This window comes from Misgurnus anguillicaudatus, chromosome 23 (genome assembly GCF_027580225.2).
Source record: "Misgurnus anguillicaudatus chromosome 23, ASM2758022v2, whole genome shotgun sequence".
NCBI classification, from domain to species: Eukaryota; Metazoa; Chordata; class Actinopteri; order Cypriniformes; family Cobitidae; genus Misgurnus; species Misgurnus anguillicaudatus.
Window position 1 is genome coordinate 19,614,789 of NC_073359.2, and position 23,143 is coordinate 19,637,931.

Genomic DNA, 23,143 nt, shown 5'->3' on the forward strand with positions numbered 1-23,143 from the left:
TAAGTTGATTTCAGCTCTTTAGTGTTTGTTCACTTTTATTTGCTTATAGACAAAGATAAATTCCCACATATCTGCAATGCCTTTGATTATTTTATCAACTTCTCTGATGGCACACACACACACACGCACGCACGCACGCACGCACGCACACACACACACAGACAAGAAGTGCCTAATCATATTCCACATTTTAGTGTTTTAATGCAGTGACTTGCACTGGTCTTGGTCTTGATTTGGTCTCGGCCTGTCTTGGTCTTGACTCCGTCTCGGCCCTTTAATATCTTGGTCTTGGTCATGACTTGGTCTCGGTTTTGGTGGTCTTGACTACAACAGCTGGTACCTTCACATGGTAATGGACATCATTCAGGAATGTACTGCTTTGAACCTTGATGTTTGTTATCAATATTCATGTACTGTCGTGTATACTTAAAGGTAACATGGTAACTTAAAAAATACACTAGTACCCTGGTTCCTTTTTTAACTATTAGTAAACGTTTTGGTGCCAGAAGGATTGACACTGCATCATGATGTAAGGAAGCAGAATGTTTTAATTCGGTACTAGGCAGTGGTAGCATACAAAAGGTAACACTGTAAAAAAATTCTCTCGAAATTGCAGCTGGGTTGCCGGTAACTTACCGTAGATTTAAATTTATGTTTTTTACTGGCAACATTTTGTTCAAAGTTAAATGAACATTAAATATTTACAAGTCTTTGTCTTTACAGAGTAAAACTTAAAAAACAGCATCAAGCAAACCATTCTGGGAAACAAAATCTGAAGCAAAAAAAGAAAAAGATTGATGATTTCTGGTTCCCAGAATGCTTTGAACAAACTCTTGCCAGTAAATAAATTTAAATCTACGGTAAATTACCGACAACCCACCTGCAATAAATTGTAATTTCTACGGAATTTTTTTTACAGTGTAGGAACAATGCAAATTTACATAATATGGTAGTTTGCACTATAACACTAAAAATGCGTTGAATAGTATTATATTTATGTTTATTTACGTATTAACTGCGTTATGTCACGTGACTGTAATGTTCAACAACAATGCTGTAATCTACACTTTTCGTTAATTCGTTACAGGCTATTCGTTTATTTATTAAATTAAATTGCAATATTTGTAAAAAAAATGTAATTAAATTATTAAAGAAATGCATTATTGCCCTAAATTTGACCTCATATGTGTCAGCATATGTAATTCCGCGCCCCCGTGAACTCTTGCGAAATACGCTTTTCTGTTTGTGTCACTGTCACGTATTGGTTACTCAACTTTTTTGTCCTATTTTCAAACCATTGTCGCTTCGGTTTAGGGTTGCGGTATATGTCACTTTAAGTATTTGTCACTTTAAGTATTGATTTATAAAAAAAAGATACAAGACTTATTCTTTTATATTTTCTAAACTTTAAATTGTCGCCTGACGTTGGGGTTAGAGTTTGTTTAGGTAAGGATGTAATTTTATGTAAATCTAACCCTAAACCGAAGCGACAATGGTTTGAAAATAGGACAAAAAAGTTGAGTAACCAATACGTGACAGTGACACAAACGGAAAACGTGACATGCTCACGTTCAAACGCGGCACAACGTGACATTTTCACGTTGGTCCATATGTGAAATAGTCACGTATTTGCGTGATACAGGGTTGAACCATTAGGACAAGTTAAGGACATGTTAGGCAACGATGTGGTTGTAATAATTTTTTATTAAAGTTTACAAAGTATAATTTGCAAGTTTTCAGAGGTGCCTGATGTATGATTTTGGGGTCATGTGCTGCCCTCTAGTGGACACTGAAACAAACTTGAAGCCGGTATACATTATTCACACAAAACTCATAAAACAAGCATACAGGTGGAAACATAAAATTAAAGCAATGCCAAGTGAAAACACTGCGACAGGATATTGCATATTATGAAAACAAAATCATCTACTTAAAAATGTTAAAAATATTATTACATCATGTACCTGAAAACACTGTCCTGAGTAAAGATCATTTACATGAATGCTTGACTTTACAGTAATTTACATTATGGCATAAATCACAATTGTAAACTGGAGCAGCATTGATATTTAAATGTTGCTCTGGTAAAGTGAAAATGTTATTAATGTGTGCATCATGGCTGCAATTTTTGGTTTGTTTATTGTAAAACTGATTATGTAATCTACATTGCATTTGCATTGATCTTTTAAGTGTTCACCTGAAAATATACAATGCATGTTACATTAAGCAAATGTTTCTTATAAACACAAAAAAGTTAAAAACACACAGAAAAGGTATAAAACTGTCTGTTCCTTAAAACAAAAGTGATAGGTTTAACTCGCAGGGAACACACATAATGTATAAACAACGTAGGCCTATAGATTAAATGCACTGTAAGTCGCTTTGGATAAAAGCGTTTGATAAAAACAAATGAGACAAATGAGTTCATCTATAAAATGTGGCATTAAAATAAAAACACTGTCAGAAAAAAAATGAGTCAAAAAATGTCAAACCTCTTGAAAGCTATACATTTGGTGCTCAAAAATGTATACATTTAGTACCAATATGTACCTCTGAGGTATTAATATGAACACTGCAAAGGTGTACGTTTTGAAAGGGTACCGCCCCAGTGACAGATGGGACCATTTTTTGACCATTATTTTTGACGGTGTACCAATATATTTCAAGCAGCAAAAGGAAGTGGTTGCTAGTTTTCCTTAAACTTAAAATCATAAGAGACCCTCTTAAAAGTATCTCCTTCCCTGCTTATATAATGCATTGACAAATCAAACCAGAACCAATTCTTGAAAATGTTAGACTACTGAAGCTCAGAATCGGTGAACCCAGAATGATTATTTTAATAATGAATCTTTTTATGGACTATCTTATCCATCCATTACTGATGTCTCGCTGCTTCAGAGAATGATCGCATTTCTCTTCTCCAGGGTCTCTGTGCGGACCCTGCTGGCTGGAGAAACCTCCCTTCTTCACCTCGTCTCTCTCCAAAGCGGTGTATTCTTTTGGAGGAACGTGGCTCATAACTTTAGGCTCTTCCATTGGCGAGTGTTGCACCATGTGATGGGCGGGGGGCGTGGCTGATAGAGTGTGGTCAGGAGAGGTGCGCTCTGATTTGATGCTCAGGTTCAGGGAGGGGTGTGTCGGGGAGGTAGGGGAGGAGCTGTGGGACGGGTACGAGCAGCCTCCTGCTGAGCTCATCCTACAATGGAAATGACATACACACCTTTGAGTCAGATTAGACATGAACGAGTGGCACAATGGTACTACAATGACGCAAAGGTAAGGGGTTGATCGCAGGGAACACAGATGCTGATAAAATGTATAGATTGAATGCACTGTAAGTCAATTTGGATAAAAGTAATACTATCGTTTAACTTATAGTATAGTATGCATTGAAGTACAATGGTATAACACAATATCATAATACAAATAGACATGTTAGTATATATCAGGAGAAACAGAATATGTCTCACCCAGAGCTGATCATGGATTGGTGGGCATCCTGATGATTCAGAGATTGCCATGTGTTCATAGAATTGCGCTGATAACCCACAGCGTAACCAGGATGACTGTAGTCTAAGACAGAAATGACCAATGGATATCCATTATTTATTTACACTTAAGAAATAAAAACTGAAGGTAAACCTTAAATTCATAATTTTTGCTGTCTTTGCAAGTTTACTCACCTGTGGGCCCGTAGTTCCCCAGGCTGTGCCCCAGTAATCCTGTCTTTCCCATAGTCATCATGTGACCTCCACCGTGCATACTCTGATACAAAGCCCTCTGGATAGAAACCAAGAACGCACAAATTTAATAAACTACAATATTTCACACGGTACCTTTGCTTTACATGAATGATAAACAAAACAACGTGACACTTAAGGAAATAAAATCATCTTTGTATAAAATAAACTCAATTAGATAGATAGATAGATAGATAGATAGATAGATAGATAGATAGATAGATAGATAGATAGATAGATAGATAGATAGATAGATAGATAGATGCACAGACAGACAGACAGACAGATGTATAGACAAACTTATAGACAGACAGATGGATGGATGGATGGATGGATGGACGGACAGACAAAAACAGACAGACAAAACAATAGATAAAACAATAGACAGACAGAACAATAGATGGATGGATAGACAGACAGACAAACATATAGACAGACAGATGGATGGATAGACAGACGTATAGACAGACAGACAAAAACAGAAAGATAGAACAATAGACAGACAGACAGACAGACAGAACAATAGATGGATGGATGGATAAACAGACATATAGACAGACATATAGACAGACATATAGACAGACTTATAGATAGACAGACAGATGTATAGACAGATAAACAGACAAAAACAGACAGACAGAACAATAGATGGATAAATGGAAAGACAGACAGACAGACAGACAAATGTACAGAAAGATAGATAGACAGAGAGACAGACAGACAGACAGACAGAACGAACAATAGATGGATGGATGATAGACAGATGTATAGAAAGACAGATGGATGGGTAGACAGACGTATAGACAGACAGACAAAAACAGACAGACAGAACAACAGATGGATGGATGATAGACAGATGTATAGACAGACAGATGGATAGATAGACAGACAGATGGATAGACAGATAAACCGACAAAAACAGACATAAAGAACAATAGATGGATAAATGGAAAGACAGACAGACAGACAGACAAATGTACAGAAAGATAGATAGACAGAGAGACAGACAGACAGACAGAACGAACAATAGATGGATGGATGATAGACAGATGTATAGAAAGACAGATGGATGGGTAGACAGACGTATAGACGTATAGACAGACAGACAAAAACAGAACAATAGATAAAATGATAGACAGACAGAACAATAGATGGATGGATGGATAGACAGACAGACAGACAGACAGACTGATGGATGGACAGACGGACAGATGGATAGAAAGACGAATAGACAGACAGACAGAACAATAAATGGATGGATGATAGACAGTTGTATAGACAGACATATAGACAGACAGATTGATGGATAGACAGACGGACAAACAAAAACAGAAAGAAAGAACAATAGATGGATGGATAGACAGACAGACTGATGGATGGATGGATGAACGGACGGACAGACAGACAGACAGAAAGAAACACAGAACGATAATAGACAGACAGACAGACAGACAGACAGACAGACAGACAGAACGAACAATAGATGAATGGATGATAGACAGATGTATAGACAGACAGATTGATGGATAGACAGACAGACAAACAAAAACAGAACAATAGATGGATGGATAAACAGACAAACAGACTGATGGATGGATGAACGGACGGACAGACAGACAGAAAGAAACACAGACAGATAATAGACAGAGACAGACAGACAGAAAGAACGAACAATAGATGAATGGATGATAGACAGATGTATAGACAGACATATAGACAGACAGATTGATGGATAGACAGACAGACAAACAAAAACAGAACAATAAATGGATGGATAAACAGACAAACAGACTGATGGATGGATGAACGGACGGACAGACAGACAGACAGACAGACAGACAGACAAAAGAAAGAAACACAGAACGATAGATGGATTGATGGATGATAGATAGATGAGTACTTTGGTGGACTCTCTCACTGCATTGCTTAAATTACTGCGTGTTCCGCACAGGCCGCCATGCAGGTCGATTCGCCGTCCGTCGCCGGTGACACCCAGAGGGGGCGGAGTTTTCATCTCCAAACCTCTGCTCAGGTTGCCATGGGTGAACGTCGAATAGCCCACACCTTCACAGTCATATGGGAAGTGAAAAACAAGATGTGGCTGCAAATTTTTTTCGGTTTCTCTCTCATTCTCCCTCCCTCCATCTCTGTCGGTCAGTAAAAGGAGAAGTCTCCTTCACCATATGGCTTTAATGCACTATCTAGATTTGACACCTGCACGAATTCCACTGATATGTGTGAACCTGCCTCGAGTTGACGGTTCAACGCGGCCACAAGCTTTCAGACCTACAAGAGCCAGGGCGTCTGCCTCTACATCTAAAAGGATTTATTTGTAAGTCCGCGGTCAGCATAAGTTGCTATGTTCTGGTGCGTTTAACGCTTTAACGTTGGATTCTGACCACAACATAACACGCAGGTAACACTGCTTGAGAAGATTCCCATGATGCCCCGCTAATAGTTAAATGGATGGAGAGCAGCCTCATAAAGTTCAGCAGGTGTGATGTTCTGCTGAAAAACCACAGCTTAGCCTTTAGGTACTGTCTCATATGTGTTTGTGGCTGAAAAGCGGGGGGGGCTTTCATATATAAGAGAGCTTCCTGTGAACAAAGAACTAAAATACTCCACTCGGGGAGCGGTCCATACTAACTTTCTGTTTGAACCCATCAAAAAATATATGGCCATTTATAATATACATTTTATAATTTGGGCTATGAATGTAGTAAATGTCTATATAAAGCAGACATTTATATACATATAATAGCATATCTAATAATACTAAATAATAGCAAAAGCATCATTGTTAAAAATAAGATTCTTTAATGGTAATTTTATATGATATGGGCCTTACCTGAATGCGGGCCTGCTAGTGCCGCATGGGAGTTGGAGCCTCCAGAACCGTCCGAGCCGGATCTGTTGCATAGGGATTTGTAGGGCAGTGTCCTCCCTAGGTTTGGATTGGATGAGTTGGTGTAGCCATTCTCACTACTTGAACCCATCATCTGTGCTTCTGTAGGGAGGTGTGAAGACGCCTGGGACAAGATTTGAAATATAAAAATGTTAATACATTTTTGAGGGCATTTTAGATAAACGTGTCCACTGTGCATATATGTGACCATGTCTGTGAAATCCAGGCTAAAGTCTCGTAATGTAATGATGAGGTGAGAAGCATCAAAGTTTGATTTCACATTCAAGTTCTTTATATTATGTAGGATGATTTTATAAAAACAGTAGATCACAAAAATAGCTTGAGATGGATCACATATGCACATATTGGGAGTACACTATACCAAAAAATAAAGACCTGCATTATACAATCTTTATTTCTATATTGTATATTTTATCTTTTTCACACAAGATGTAAGCAACACTGGTGCAGAAGCACTTCCTGTTTCAGTTTTTTAACACTGAAGAAAATATTAATATAAAAAATTGATTAGGGCTGTCAAAAGATTAATCGCGATTAATTGCATACGAACTAAAAGTTTGTTTTTGCATAATATATGTGTGTGTGCGCACTGTGTGTAATTATTTTGTATATATAAATACACAAACATTGGATGTATGGATCTAAGAAACTTTTACATGTGTATATATATATATATTAGATTTCGGTATATTTTATATTATATATATATATATATAGATAAAAAATATATATACATACATAAGTTTTTTCTTAAATTATACATGTATGTGTGTATTTATATATATAAAATAATTACACAAAATAAACAAACAAATACATTATGCAAATACAAACTTTTATTTTGTATGAGATTAATTGTGATTAATCTTTTGACAGCCCTAATATTAATTAATATTAGAACAAAATACAACCAACAGAAATTTTTGAACTAGATTCTAATATAGAATTTATAAAAATATAAATAAATGTATATAGACATGTAAATGTTTCTAAAATGCATACATGAATGCGTGTGTATTTATATATAAATAATAATCACACACAGCACAAACTCATATGTTATGCAAAAAATTACTTTTATTTTGTATGAGATTAATCTATGCCCAGCCCTAATATATATATATATAGCATATATAAAGCATACATGTGTGTGTGTGGATAAAATATATATATATATATATATATATATATATATATATATATATATATATATATATATATATATACACATATATTTTTTTTATCCACATATATATATATATATATATATATATATATATATATATATATATATATACTGAATAATAGTAAAAGCATCATTGTTAAAAATACGATTTTTGAATGGTAATTTTATATGACATGGGCCTAACCTGAATGCGGGCCTGGTCAAAATGTAAAATAAATGTGAACTAAAAAACTTAAAAACAAAAGGAAATCCTTTTGGACCATTGTTGTTTACATCTTGCAAAATGGTCTATAGGAGTTGGGCACTGGCGGCTTGTGCCCGCTCATCCAAGGGGCGCTAATTAAAAAGTGTTTGGAGTGTCGTGTGTTGCTTGTGGTTTCAAAATGTGTTTATTGCGTCATGTTAACCATGTGTCAAAATAGTTTATGATAAAAACGCAAGACACTCCCTTACCCCATTTGCACCTGATGCTGCGCGCACCAGTGGTAGATGTAATGTTTAGGCGCAAATGGGTTAATAGTAAACTCTGATTACGCGTGAGATTATGCGAGTATCTGGCAAACGCGAGCGTCTCTTTTATCATAAACCCTTTAGATGCTCCAAGTCGATTTAACCCAGCTGGTGGATTTGACAATATTAAACCCAGCCATAGGTTGAAAACAACCCCAGATTTTTTTTAATCAAAATATAATTTCAAGCATTTATTATAAACCTTTAGATCAAAATGTATTAAGATAAGGAGAAACATTCAATCGCTAGGTTTTTCTCAGTAAGTAGTATCCACACAGCAAGCAATAGCCATCATTTCACTGTCTAAATTGGGGATTTTCAAACTTTTTAATGGCATGGACCCCCACATATGATGAACCTAAAGCGAGGGACCCCCTTCCTAAAATATATATCTATATCAGGGGTCTCCAACATGGTGCCCTCGTAATAAAATAAAATCGATAAGTAAAACAAAAATGTTTTGAGTAGACTATATCAAAAAGTAGCCCTCCAGATTGTTTTATCCATTGTGCCCTTGCTCACAAAAAGGTTGGAGACCCCTGATCTATATTATCTTATAAAGAAACATTTAAACTGTGTTAGATAAATTGTAATTGTAAAATTATAAAAACTGCAAATTGTTAAGAAACTTAAACAATTGCCTACATATAGACTTTTTACAGTTTATCTCTTAGACGTTTTCTCTTTGTCAATTTCTGGGGACCCCTTGGAACCTTCTTGTTTGAAAACCCCTTGTCTAGGTTAACTATAGACCCAATATATTCCAGCTATGAGTAAATTGCATCTAGCCAAAATAAATTTGGCTATATGTCGTTTTTTGCCTAAATAACTTGTAATGCAAAAGCAAAGTCAACAGTGATTAGGCCTATAAGCAGTGACGGCCAGTGACTTCTTTTTTCGAGGGCGCTCGAGGTGAAGTTCGTCACAACATGTATGTAGCCCGTCATGTGTGTGGTTTGTAATTTCAAAAATGTGTTCTGCGCATCGAGTGAACTTATGTGTATCACGTGTCCTGTCAAAACAAGTGCCCGCTGCAGATGCGCCCAAAGGGTTCACGATAAAAGAGACGCTCGCGTTTGCCAGATACTCGCATAATCTCATGCGTAATCAAAGTTTACTGTTAAGCTGTCTTGCTTGTACTTTTTGAACGTGAGCGTCTCTTTTATCACAAACAGCCTTGACGCATATGCAGCAGGCACTTACCTGATGCACATGGTTCACATGACGCAACAAACACATATTTTGCGCCCCTCGGATGGGCAGTCACGAGCCGCCACTGCCTACAAGGTGTGATGATTGTAGGCCTGATTTAATGCATGCAATGTTCATGATTTATTGTGCATTGTTAAAAAAACACTTTACTCACGTAATAGCGTTGGCGAGCAACGGACAGATCCATACCATCACCAAGCTGGTATTTCTCTGCTCCGATTGAAGAGCTATCTTCATGGTCAACCAACTCAGAACCATCCAGTCCCAATCCTTTCCTTCTCAAAGTCTGGACAGAAACAGAAAAAAGTGGGAAGCAGGACATGACACGGGTAAATCGAACACCATGAATTCCATACCCTATCCGAATCTAAAGGATGTGTTAAGCCACTGCTGTGATATAAAACTGATGAAAGCTGATTGGTTCCATTACAATAAAATTGATCAAAAACAGAAACCACACAGGCAACGACATAACTTTAACCCTTGTATTATGTTCCAGTTCAATTTGACCCGTTTTGATTTTTAAGCTGTCGGAAAAAACAGTTAACCAGTTAAAGGCGACATTTCACAAGACTTTTTAAAGATGTAAAATAAATCTTTGTTGTCCCTGGAGTACTTATGCTCAAAATATCATATAGATCATTTATGGTAGTATGTTTAAATCACCACTTTGTAGGCATGGGCAAAAATGTGCCGTTTGGGTGTGTCCTTAAAATGCAAATGAGCTGATGTCTGCACTAAATGGCAGTGCTGTGGTTGGATAGTGCAGATTAAGGGGCGGTTTTATCCCCTTCTGACATCACAAGGGGAGACAAATTTCAGTGAGCTATTTTTTCACATGCTTGCACAGAATAGTTTACCAAAACTAAGTTGCTGGGTTGATCTTTTTACATTTTCAAGCTTGATAAAAGCACTAGGGACCCAATTATAGCACTTTAACATGGAAAAAGTCAGATTTTCATTATATGTCCCCTTTAAGTGATTTTATTCTCGAAACTTTTTCTCATTTATAGCCATGAACATGCATGCAAAGTTAGGATACGCTGATATGTTTTGAAATGTACGCAAATAATTTTGTAACAATTTTGATGTTCGCGGGTCAATTTGACCCACATTTTTTTCCAAAGCAACTGTACCCAAATTAAATATGTGTTTTCGGTGTTGCTATATTGGTGTTTTACTATCCTGAAATGTGGGTAAAAATGCTTCTCCTCACTCTTTTGAGTACTGAAAAAACATTTACAGGCACAGATGGTAAAAGTGAGCTATCATTTCTATTTATAATGTATATGAAATACTACTTAAAGGGATAGTTCACTTTAAAATGAAAATTCTGTCATCAGTTACTCATCCTCATGTTGTTATAAACCTTTATGAATTTATTTTTTCTTATAAACACAAAAGAAGATATTTTGAGAAATAATGGTAAACACACAGCAGTAAGTGACCATAGACTTCCGTAGAAGGAATAAAAAAATATGATGGAATTTAATGTGTTCCGTCAACTGTGTGCTACAATCATTTATCAAAATATTTTCTTAGTCATTTATCACAATACTTCCAAAATATGTTTTTCCTACAATGGAAGTCAGTGGTCACTTACTGCTGTGTGTTAACCAATCTTCTATTGTGTTCATCAGAAAAATAAATTCATACAGGTTTAGAACAACATGAGGATGAGTAAATGATGACAGAATCTTCATCTCAAAGTGAACTATCCCTTCAAGTTATATTTGTCTTCCAGACATTTGGTCACTTTTTCTCATTTAGGGCCATGAATGCAAAGTTAAGATACACTGATGTTTTGAAGTGGGTTTTTAACAAAAAAATTATGATTTTGATGTTCGCCGGTCAATTTCACATATATTTTTAGGCAATTGCTATGAATCCAATTAGGGTCAGTTTGACCCCCTCCATCAAAATCGTCACAAAAATCGAACACAATACAAGGGTTAAAAAAGGCCTTTTCAGAAAGAAGATATTTGGCACGTACCTCCAGTATGTCATTATTGGTACGGCTTTCATGAGGTTCGCTGTATTCGGTGTACTTCAGCAGTACTTTGTCCATGTCGGTGCTGGCATACTGAAACAGTCGGTTTGTGCTGTTGAAAATGATGAGGGCGATCTCGCAGTCGCACAACACGCTCAGCTCGTAAGCCTTTTTCATCAGACCGAACTTGCGCTTGGTAAATGTCACCTTGGGGAGGCCAAGAAACCACAGTACTATTGTTACAAATACCACTGCTATGATGTCTTTTTTTGAACATGTATTTAGGACGTAGCGAGACTGCGTTTCACACATTGAGATCCTGGGGTTGCTTAAAATATCACGCTGTTAGGTAGAGCTAGAACCAAGAGCATTGGCGCTTGATGCCTATTATATCAGGTGTGAAAATACCACCTAGTTTAATCCTTGGGTACAAGATCTGAAAGACCCATATTAACTGTGGAAAATAATTAATTGCCAATGGTGTTTCATGTACATTACACTTATGCATTTGATAGGCGCTTTAATTTAAAGCATTTTACAGTCATTTCAAGATAAATTAATGGAATCTTCAAATTTGCACTACTTATTGAGCTACAGGAACACATTTTCAATGCTTTAAACAGAGTCGAAGTAAAAAAGTACCAACCTGTCGGTTGCGTTGGTCGAGGATCCGAGAGATCTGTATTTTCTTACGCCCCATAATTTTCTGTGTTTAATGCAGGTAATTAACCTGTTAAAAGTTTAAAAATAAATAATCAGTCCTCCTAGTTCTTAAATAAAGGTACAAAAAGTACACTTTTTTACTGAAAGGGTGCATATTAGTACCTTAAAGTACCGTCCCACCCACCCATTTGTACTTTTGGGATTGAAACCCTGAACTTTGGATTCCTAATGTAGTTAAAGGATTAGTCCATTTTCCTACAAGAAAAATCCAGACAATTCACTCACCACCATGTCATCCAAAATGTTGATGTCTTTCTTTGTTCAGTCGAGAAGAAATTATGTTTTTTGAAGAAAACATTGCAGGATTTTTCTCATTTTAATGGACTTTAATAGAGCCCAACATTTAATACTTAACTTAACACTTAACAGTTTTTTTCAACGGAGTTTCAAAGGTTTATAAACGATCCCAAACGAGGCATAAGGGTCTTATCTAGCAAAACGATTGTTATTTTTGACAAGAAAAATAAAAAATATGCTCTTTTAAACACAACTTTTCGTCTAGGTCCGGTCCAGCGCGACCTAACATAAATGCGTAGTGACGTAGGGAGGTCACGTGTTACATATATAAAACGCAAATTTGCGGACCATTTTAAACAATAAACTGACACAAAGACATTAATTAGTATCAGTTGACATACAACAACGTAGGAACGGTCCTCTTTCAACACATTTGTAAACACTGGGGCGGAGTTTGCGTTCGTCCTCTGTGACCTCTTGACGTATTGCGTGGGGTCACGCTGGCGCATCACGACTGGATTTAGACGAGAAGTTGTGGTTTAAAAGTGGATATTTTTTATTTTTCTTGTCAAAAATGACAATCGTTTCGCTAGATAAGACCCTTATGCCTCGTTTGGGATCGTTTATAGACCGTTGAAAAAAACTGTTAAGTGTTGAGTTAAGTATTAAATGTTGGGCTCTATTAAAGTCCATTAAAATGAGAAAAATCCACCAATGTTTTCCTCAAAAAACATAATTTCTTCTCGACTGAACAAAGAAAGACATCAACATTTTGGATGACATGGTGGTGAGTAAATTATCTGGATTTTTCTTTTAAGAAAATGGAATATTCCTTTAAGCTACATATTTCCTTTGTTCATGTGTTATTATGAGTTTAGCCGATACCCAACTACCACCCCAAATTCCTATAATACTGTAAAATACCCAACATTGTGTACTTAACCCCTCCGGAGACCCAGTTGAGAATAAAGTTGGCAGGCCAACACCCCCGCAGTCTGTGTTATTTCAGCACAAACACCAGCATTTCCACAGGGCACGGGTTAAAAATATGTCATCTCCATTTAAAGGTACAGTTATGTTAACATTAGCCTTACAACCGCACTTAGAATAATAGAGTTTCAATGGAGGGAAAGTTTTATCCACCCCCTGCTCTCCCATGAGCCAAATGGACACAAATAATTGATTTTGGGAGAAAGGGGGGTAGAAATGTTTTATGTAATTTCTATATATATTCCATCTGTTGCAGATTCATGTAATATTTTAGGCTTTCAGTTATTGAATGATTTTTCATGTTTACACACTTTTAAAATTTAATTCAATTCAATTTTATTTAAATAGCGCTTTTCACAATAGGTAATTGTATCAAAGCAGCTTTACATTAATAGAAGCAGGAGAAAACAGACAAATCAACAGACAAAATAAGTAGCAAAATACAGCGGCTATGAATAAGCTTTACAAGTGAGCGTGTTGATGATGTAACGAATAGAAGAGGGTGCTAAGTTAAGCCAATGTTGGCTGAAAAAATGTTGGGTTGTTTTAACCAGTGGTGGCGGGTGACTTCTTTTTCGAGGGTGCACAATGCAAAGCTGATCACAACATGCATGTAGCCCGTCATGTGTGTGGCTCATCATTTCAAAATATGTGTTTGTTGGGTCATGTCAACCATGTGCATCATGCGTCTTGTCAAAATATGCGCCTGCTCCACATGCGTCAAAACAGTTTATTATAAAAGAGACACTCATGTTCACAAAATACTCGCAAGACACTTAACTCTAAACATGAGATTTAGCAAGTATCTGGCAAACGCGAGCATCTCTTTTATCATAAACCCCTTCGAAGCGTCTGCATCAGGCTCGTATTTTGACCTCACGCGTGATGCACATAAGTTTACATGATGCGTGAGGTCAAATTCGAGCCTGCTGGTTAAAACCATCACTGGTTTTAACCCTGAAAGTTGAGTTGTTAAAACACACAGTTGGGTCAGATATGCACTGAAAAAAATTATTCATTAAATTTACTTCATTTTTTTAAGGTAAGTGGTTGCAATCAATTTATTTAAGCTACATTTAAACATATGTTTTTTTGTTTTGTTTTTTAAAATTTTTTGTTTAAATGTAGCTTAAATAAATTGATTGCGGACCATTTACTTTAAAAAATTGAGCAAATTTAATGAATTATTTTTTTCAGTGTGGACATGTGGACGTGTGTGCATCAGGCACATATTTTAACAAGACACATGATGCACATGGTTCACATGACGCAACAACACATAATTTGACATGAGGAGCAACACACATGACACATTTTGAATTTGTGGCCCCTCGTAAGAGAATTCACCGGCCGCCACTGGTTTTAACTCTAAAGGTTGAGTTGTTAAAACACACAGTTGGGTCAAATATGCACTGAAAAAAATGATTCATTCAATGTACTCAATTTGTTTAAGGTAAGTGGTTGCAATCAATATTATTTAAGATACATTTAAACAAATGTTTTTTTTTTGTTTTGTTTTTAATGTAGCTTAAATAAATTGATTGCGACCACTTACCTTAAACAAATTGAGTAAAGTTAATGAATCATTTTTTTTCAGTGTGGACATGTCGACGCGTGTGCATAAGGCACACATTCTAACAAGATGCATGATGCACATGGTTCACATGACGCAACAAACACATAATATGACATGATGAGCAACACATGACAAATTTTGAATTCGCGCCCCTCGAAAGAGAAGTCACCAGCCGCCACTGGTTTTAACTCTGAAAGTTGAGTTGTTAAAACACACAGTTGGGTCAAATATGCACTGAAAAAAATTATTCATTCAATCTACTCTTTTTTTTTAAGGTAAGTGGTTGCAATCAATTTATGTAAGCTACATTTAAACAAATGTTTTTGTTTTGTTTTGTTTTTCAATTTTTGTTGTTGTTGTTGTTTAAATGTAGTTTTAATAAATTGATTGCGACCACTTACCTTAAAGGAGCATTTCACCCGTAGAAACATTCATCTTTATGGAAAGTGTGTCATATTTGTAGTCGAAATGTAACATACATTTAGAATTTGGTGCCTATTTGACCAAGAAAAGGGGTGTTTGTAGTCTCACTCCCTCAACAAAAATATAGCACTTCCTTCTTTCAATGATGCAAAATTATGATTTTTGCATCATTGAAAGAAGGAAGTGCAACACTGAAATCTGTATTTCCCCTGTCTCAGTGGCAACTGAGGAAATGATGCATGACCATTCAAAAACATGACAGGGGTTCTAACTATACAAAGCTTAATGCAAATGGGTGAAGTGTCCCTTTAAAAAAATGTCAAATATGCACTGAAAAAATGATTCATTCAATGTATTCAATTTGTTTAAGGTAAGTGGTTGCAATCAATATTATTTAAGATAAATTTAAACAAATGTTTCTTGTTTCGTTTTTTTTTAATGTAGCTTAAATAAATTCATTGCGACCACTTACCTTAAACAAATTGAGTAAATCAGTGTGGACATGTCGACGCGTGTGCATCAGGCACATATTCTAACAAGACGCATGATGCACATGGTTCACATGACGCAACAAACACATATTTTGACATGACGAGCAACACACAACACATATTGAATAGAGACAGAGCGCAGCGCGTCACAACCTGAGGACCACGCCCACCGGGGGGGAGGTCAATCCGACAGTCTCCGTTGACTTTGTATTGCAGGGGGCCGCCTCCTTGTCATTTCTGGCTTATAACAAAAAACTGAATAATGCCTAAAAGCTGCTTTGGGACAATATGTACAGCTAACAAGCCAAAGAACACAGAAATAAGTTTTTATAAGCTGTCGAGCCGTAAAACCCAGTCTTTAAGGAGAATAAAGTGGATCGCCGATTACGTTTCCCCGCAGTTTACGCAGTTTAGCAGATTACGACGCAGTTTTACTAATAGGAGTACTATGAAAAGTTGCCTGTTTCCATTTCTGTGTCTAAACGCTCGTTTTTTGAAGTCGACAGCTTATAAAAAATTATTTATTTATTATTTTGGCGTGTTAGATGTACACCTTGTCACACAGCAGCTTTTAGGTATTATTCTGTTTTTAAGTTTAATCTGTAAATAAGTTTTTATAAGCTGTCGACCCCAAAAAACGAGCGTCTAAAGACACAAAAATGGACACAGGCAACTTTTCATAGTACTTCTATTAGTAGAACTGCGTCCACCAGGGGGAAACGCAGTCGGCGACCCACTTTATTCTCCTTAAAGGCTGGGTTTTACGGCTCGACAGCTTATAAAAACTTATTTCTGGGTTCTTTGGCTTGTTAGCTGTACATATTGTCACACAGCAGCTTTTAGGCATTATTCAGTTTTTTGTTATAAGCCAGAAATGACAAGGAGGCGGCTTCTCGCAATACAAACTCAATGGAGACGGTTGGATTGATTTCCCCCCCGGTGGGCGTGGTTTTCAAATTTGCATAACGGCGCTCTGTCTCTATATGCGCCCCTCGGAGGAGGAGTCACCAACCCTAAAGGTTGAGTTGTTAAAACACACAGTTGGGTCAAATATGCACTGAAAAAATTATTCATTCAATTTACTTCATTTTTTTAAGGTAAGTGGTTGCAATTTATTTATTTAAGCTACATTTAAACAAAATTTTTTTTGTTTCTTTTTTGCACAAGACACATGATGGACATGGTTCACATGACGCAACAAACACATATTTTGACATGACGAGCAACACACAACACATATTGAATATGCGCCCCTCGGAGGAGGAGTCACCAACCCTAAAGGTTGAGTTGTTAAAACACACAGTTGGGTCAAATATGCACTGAAAAAATTATTCATTCAATTTACTTCATTTTTTTAAGGTAAGTGGTTGCAATTGATTTATTTAAGCTACATTTAAACAAATGTTTTTTTGTTTCTTTTTTGGACAAGACGCATGACGGACATGGTTCACATGACGCAACAAACACATATTTGGACAAGACGCATGATGGACATGGTTCACATGACACAACAAACACATATTTTGACATGACGAGCTAAACACATGAAACATTTTGAATTACGCTCCTCAGAAAAGAAGTCATCAGCCGCCACTGGTTTTAACCCTGAAAGTTGAGTAGTTAAAACACAACGTTGGGTCAAATATGGACTTTATTCAGGTTCATTTTCTACGTGTTCCTTTTTCCTCAAACTTAGGGATTACAGTGACACAAAGTATAACATATTAGATTAATATAGCATAAACTTCAACGATACTTCTACAATATTATTTATGGTGTATTCCTATTAAAACCATGCAACATCCAACCATTTAACTTTGTACAAAATAATACTGTTATATTAAACATGGTATTTCACAAAATAAAATAATTTGTAATAAAAGACTAATTTATAAATGCAAAGCTTGTGCATGATGTGACGCACACACATTTGCTATAACGTTTATGCATTTGACAGATGCTTTGATGTTTTTTGCCTTTAATACTGTCCAAGCTATTTCAAATAACATGCTTACATATAAATCAAAATAATAACTGCATTTACAAAAGTTAACATCACTGTAAAAAACTGCTATAAGTATGCAGCTGCTTGCAAGTAACTTACTGTAGAAGATAAAGACTGAAAATGTTTCATGTTCATTTAACTTTGAATAAACTGTTGCCAGTAAATAACATAAATGTAAAATCTACAGTAAGTTACTGGCAGCTAGTTGCCAGTAATACCAGTAATACTGTAATTTCTACAGAATTTTTTACAGTGCTGTTTTTATGTTTTGTGATTGTTGTTTGTAAGTCTCTTGTTCGATCTGGGCATTAAACTGCCCACCGGCCTTCAGAAAAACCCTTCAGGTCCTGCACCTTTTGCATGTTTGATCCCTTTAAAACATTGTTGTTGAGATTCATCGTATTACACTGAGGAGAATTGAGAGACTCACACACATCTATTACAAAAGACACAAGCATTTCCTGATGCTCTAGAAGGCTACAAAATACATTAAGCGACAGGGGTATGTAAACTTTTGAACAGGATAATCCGTATTAATTGTTATCATTTTGTTTAAAAATTATACTTTTTATTTAGTTATGTCCTTCAGACGCGACCTAAGATTCATATTCATTTTCCCTGAAAACAAAATATTAACAGGAGAGTTTAAACTATGTCTATGTCTAAGTCTATGTCTGTATTAATTCTTTATTGCATGCAAAAAATTTGATAAATTTCTGCAGAAACCGTCTGTGGTTCCTTAAAAATGCGTCATGTTTTAGCATTTGGCCTGGTTGCGATTGGTAGTACCTACAGTAGTAAAATGAATGACGATAATCTAGAAGAATGCAGATAACTTTATATCAACTTCTTTATTTTAGTTTCACATTACACTTAAGTTTTTCACTTCACTCCTTATTGGTTGCAACTTTCAAAAATCGTGTTTGATAACGGAAAATGGGTCCATACACAAGAAGCCGTTTTTCTGCCCTTTCTAAAGTAAAATCCCAAGGGAGTTTGGCCGTCGTGTTTTTTTCTCATATTAGTGACCTCATCTATTTTTAACATCTCAAAGCCAGTGGTTTGCGGAGAGAGTGACGCTGTTCCCACGATCCACTGGTGCCCGTTGCCCTCACACCCACCCAGTGGCACTGAGGCAGCCGAAGGACCTGACGTTTTGTGCCACTATAACCATATAAGATAATACTGACATGAGCATCCGTTCGTTGCATACACAGAGACTCCTGAAGGTCTTGACAGGTGGTTTGTAGTCAGGGCCAGGCAGTTGATCATGAGATATAAATGTAACGCGAGGAAGTGAAATACATTGGTGACAAGATCTCTATCACCAAACGATGTGTCGGTCGCTAATTTTAAAGTTCCTCAAATTTGCTGATATGAAGCGAACAGTATTAAATGAATTAACTGGACATAAAAGCAGCGTACATGAAAGCAAAGTATAGGATGGTAGGGTGTGTTTTTAGCACTTGGAAATTAATTAAGGCAACAAATTTGAGGTTGTGGGCGGGGGGTTGTGCTTGACCGACCAATAATGAATGAAGTGTTTGGGTGATTCTCACGAAATTAGACTTATGAGGTGTCATGAAACATTTTGATTAAAGAGTATTTCAAATGACATCATACAAAGCAAATTTGTTGTTTTTTCCCCATTTAAGGGGAAAATTTTCATTACCGCAACGTGTCCATGACTGGATTTGGGTTCTTTGACATGGATATATTTATAATTAAAAAATCTAAAAAAATAAAAAGCTTCAGTGCATGTTATACTATAAACATTTACAGTAAAGAAACATGTGGAATTTGGTGATCATTAGTAAATGTAGAGACAATAATAAGGAATATAAATGTGCCCAAGACCAATTTTCTCATCCTCCACAACAATTTTCAATCATTGTTTAAGCCCAAAAAAATTGTTGGAAGGGACATAATTGACTGTGACACTCAAGATGGCTACCAGGTAAGCAGTTCTTATTTTTTCTCTCCAGATAAAAGTTGAAATATTGTTTTTCATAGTACCTAGACATCTTTTTAGTTCTCATTACCGAAACATGAGTTTGTAAATGCATATATTTAATGTAATATCATGTTGCGGTAATGATAATTTTTGATAATGATCATCTAAATAATTCTATAGGAATTTTTTTTAAATCCTCTAAAAATAATGGTTATAGTAAGTTCAGACCTTAATCTTATATGTGCAAAAAAAGGCTTCAAAGGATTTTAAAAAAAATTCTGATGCTGGACACCTTTTAAATCTGGATTTCGTGAGAATCACCTGTTTGGGAAACCTCTGTAAAGAATTATATTTGATTAATTCAGCTTCAGAAATTGAACTAAATTCAGAAGTTTCACACTTTTGGGTAGCATATCTTGACAAAATGAAGTTGCTGTGGTAAACGCTGACCAAAGGCCGAAATATGTGTTTCATCGTGGTTTAAAAAAACATTTACAATGGGAGCCTAAAAAAGTAAAAAAGTTGGTTCAAGTTAAAAAAGTAAGTTACCTGATTGACTTAAAAAATGCCTTAAAATATTAGTTAACTCAAAAAATTAAGTTGAATTAACTAAAAATTTTAAGGCAACCAGATAACTTACTTTTTTAACTTGAACCAATTTTTTTACAGTGTATGTGTTGAATTCAAGCGCTTCTACTATTACATTTACGCATTTGGCAGATGCTTTATCCAAAGCGACTTATAGTGCGCATCCAAGCTATACATTTTATCAGTATATGTGTTGGGAATCGAACCCACAACCTTTAAATACATATATGATACTATACAGGATACCACACATATATAATATAATTATAATTAATGTGATATTCCTGAAGCTCATTTAACATTGTGTTAGCAGTGAAAAGGTCATGGGTTTGATCCCCAGGGAACACACGTACTGATAAAAATGCATAGATATGCACTGCAAGTCACTTTGGATAAAAGCGTAAAGTGTGAAAGTTCAGCTTCCTGTGCGATCCACCCAGAAACCAGACAATGGAAAAGACTACACACAAACAGAGGTGGACTCATACGCTGACAGTATCCCTCAGTGGAGCACTTACTCTGGGGCACGAGGGGAGGAACTGCCTGATCCCTTATGAGGTCCACCCTATCAGAACACCAACAACAAACACCTCTGTGAAGTCGAGTCAAAGTCGCTGAAGCACGGGAACAAATTAAATGAGCACTGAGCAGGCAAATAATGAGTTGTAATGGAGGTCAAAACCAAACGCAACTGCCACCTGTAGCTTACAGACAGTTCAGCTGTTGGGGGCTGACGCGCGGTTCGTTTACGTATTGGTGGGATGAGAAACCTAAAGGTGCCAAAAATAGCAACTAAGACTTGTATTTGCATACAAAATGACAAGGGGAAACCTGCAACAGAGCGACCTGAGAATTTGAATTTGGATGAAGATGTGTTTTCGAAAAAACTGTTGTTGTTCTTATGATTAAAATACTAAATATAGAGGATCTTGGTATACAGTTTGTTTAGGGCAGACGCTTTCATCCAAAGCAACTTGCAGTGAATTCAAGCTATACTTTTTATCAGTATGTGTGCTCCCTGGGGATCGAACCCAAGACCTCTACCAAAAAAAGCTACAGGAACACATATTATACAAGATAAATGGAGATAGGACACTACTGTGGCTTAACTGACAAAACATGCTCGCAACAAATGGGTTCCAGTCCGAAAAACTTCAATCAAAATCTAATAAAATCTGTAAACTCACAAGGGTCTAGACCGAGTAACAAAGCGGTGAGAATTTGTTAAGACAAAATGTGTCAATACCACTTTGTGTGCATCGGTTTGATAGTGGTTTGATTAGACGTTTGTGCGAAAAATTTATCATTTTTCGGCCTAGTTTTAAGTCAAGTATGGTCAACGGCATTATTTTGTTTTTATAGAAAAATAAGTTACTGTATGAATTCAATAGACAGTTTTCTTTGATACTCGACAAGAAGTGCAATACTTTATTGTACTAAAAATAATAAATTAAATTATTTTGTATTAACTATACGGTAAAATATATGAAACAAACTATGTGACAGCAACCAAAGCATGTCTATAATGTGGACATCTCATAGCTTTATAACAGTTTTATGACAGTGTTATATTAGGAAATAAACCACAACCTAACTATTTTACAGTATAATAACTTTGTGGACGGTCCCTATAGAGCAACATAGGCCAACCAAAACCACAATGAGGATTTAATGTCAGCAGATAAGGTTGGAGATCAGTAGTGCATCCTTTGATTAAGCAACCAAAGTACTTAAATATTAATTTAAGCAATTAATAATAGTGTTAATGTAGTAATTTACATAATATTGACATAAAATCACATATTAATTCATTAAAGCTGCCTGTCATGTACTTCTGAGGACTATAGATGTAGACTATACTACCATTTATAAACGTATATAATAAGTATTAGGCATATTTAAGTTATAAATATAGTAACTTGTTCTTGTTTTCTCAGTGTTTAAATTTCCAAAACCAAACGTAATCAGGGAAAACGACTTATTCACATTTAAATATAAAAAACCGATCTTACCTGCTTCTGAAAGGAACCAGTCGGTTAAAAGCAGTTTGCAAAATAATAAATCAGATGACAAGACGTTTTTGTTTTGTTCACATCAACGTCGAGCGCTTTTGACAGGCGCGCATCTGCAGCGTTTCGTACAGTAGCCAGTAGCGTGTGCATGCCACGCCCCCTCGCAGTTTCCATTGGCAGAAGGAGACGCCAATCATCTCCAGCAGTTCCTGTAGTAGCGGCGTCAGATTGGTAGGAAATGACTTTTCACCCGCCTCCTTTAAACTCCTATTGGCTGAGAAATACGTCGATCATCCCCACCTTTATTCCTCGTCATTCATTGATGAAAGTAATCCCAAAATATCTTAAGCATTTAGCATAAAATTAAACCAAGGGTTAAAAATTTATTGATGAAATTACAGTGAATATGCATTTAAATAACATCAATTAAGATGAGTAAACAAGTTATTAATAAAAATATTTTTTAAACGTTTAAAAGTACTACCAATAAGTAATAAAATAACTTTTAATGGATATTTAACAATAAGAAGTATGGTAATATTAAATAAGCATGGAAAATGGTTTATATTCTAAGAAAAAA

The 23,143-nt window shown here is 36.0% G+C and overlaps 1 protein-coding gene across 2 annotated transcripts; it reads right to left on the reverse strand.

Moving 5' to 3' along the window:
* Nucleotides 1-1,690: 1,690 nt before the first annotated feature.
* Nucleotides 1,691-22,718, reverse strand: mef2b (myocyte enhancer factor 2b). 2 transcript variants are annotated; one of them, XM_055218760.2, is made up of 9 exons: nucleotides 22,564-22,718; nucleotides 12,211-12,294; nucleotides 11,568-11,771; nucleotides 9,729-9,860; nucleotides 6,589-6,769; nucleotides 5,659-5,804; nucleotides 3,684-3,780; nucleotides 3,471-3,573; nucleotides 1,691-3,196 (listed from the first exon to the last, which is right to left on the reverse strand). In XM_055218760.2, the coding sequence occupies exons 2-9, from the start codon at nucleotides 12,262-12,264 to the stop codon at nucleotides 2,860-2,862; spliced, it is 1,254 nt and encodes a 417-aa protein (XP_055074735.2). In that variant the 5' UTR covers nucleotides 12,265-12,294; nucleotides 22,564-22,718; the 3' UTR covers nucleotides 1,691-2,859. The 2 variants fall into 2 exon arrangements, with proteins under 2 accessions (XP_055074735.2, XP_055074734.2); XM_055218759.2 differs by having other exon boundaries at nucleotides 5,641-5,804.
* Between the last annotated feature and the right edge of the window lie 425 nt (nucleotides 22,719-23,143).

What these genes read in the sequence shown, in the direction of transcription:
- mef2b (XM_055218759.2), bottom strand. Translation starts at nt 12,264, where the DNA reads ATGGGGCGTAAGAAAATACAGATCTCTCGGATCCTCGACCAACGCAAC. An exon ending in CCAATAATGACATACTGGAG is followed by an intron (nt 9,861 to 11,567) that starts GTACGTGCCAAA and finishes GTTTCTGTCCAG; the next exon opens with ACTTTGAGAAGGAAAGGATT. An exon ending in TTGCTCGCCAACGCTATTAC is followed by an intron (nt 6,770 to 9,728) that starts GTGAGTAAAGTG and finishes ATCTTGTCCCAG; the next exon opens with GCGTCTTCACACCTCCCTAC.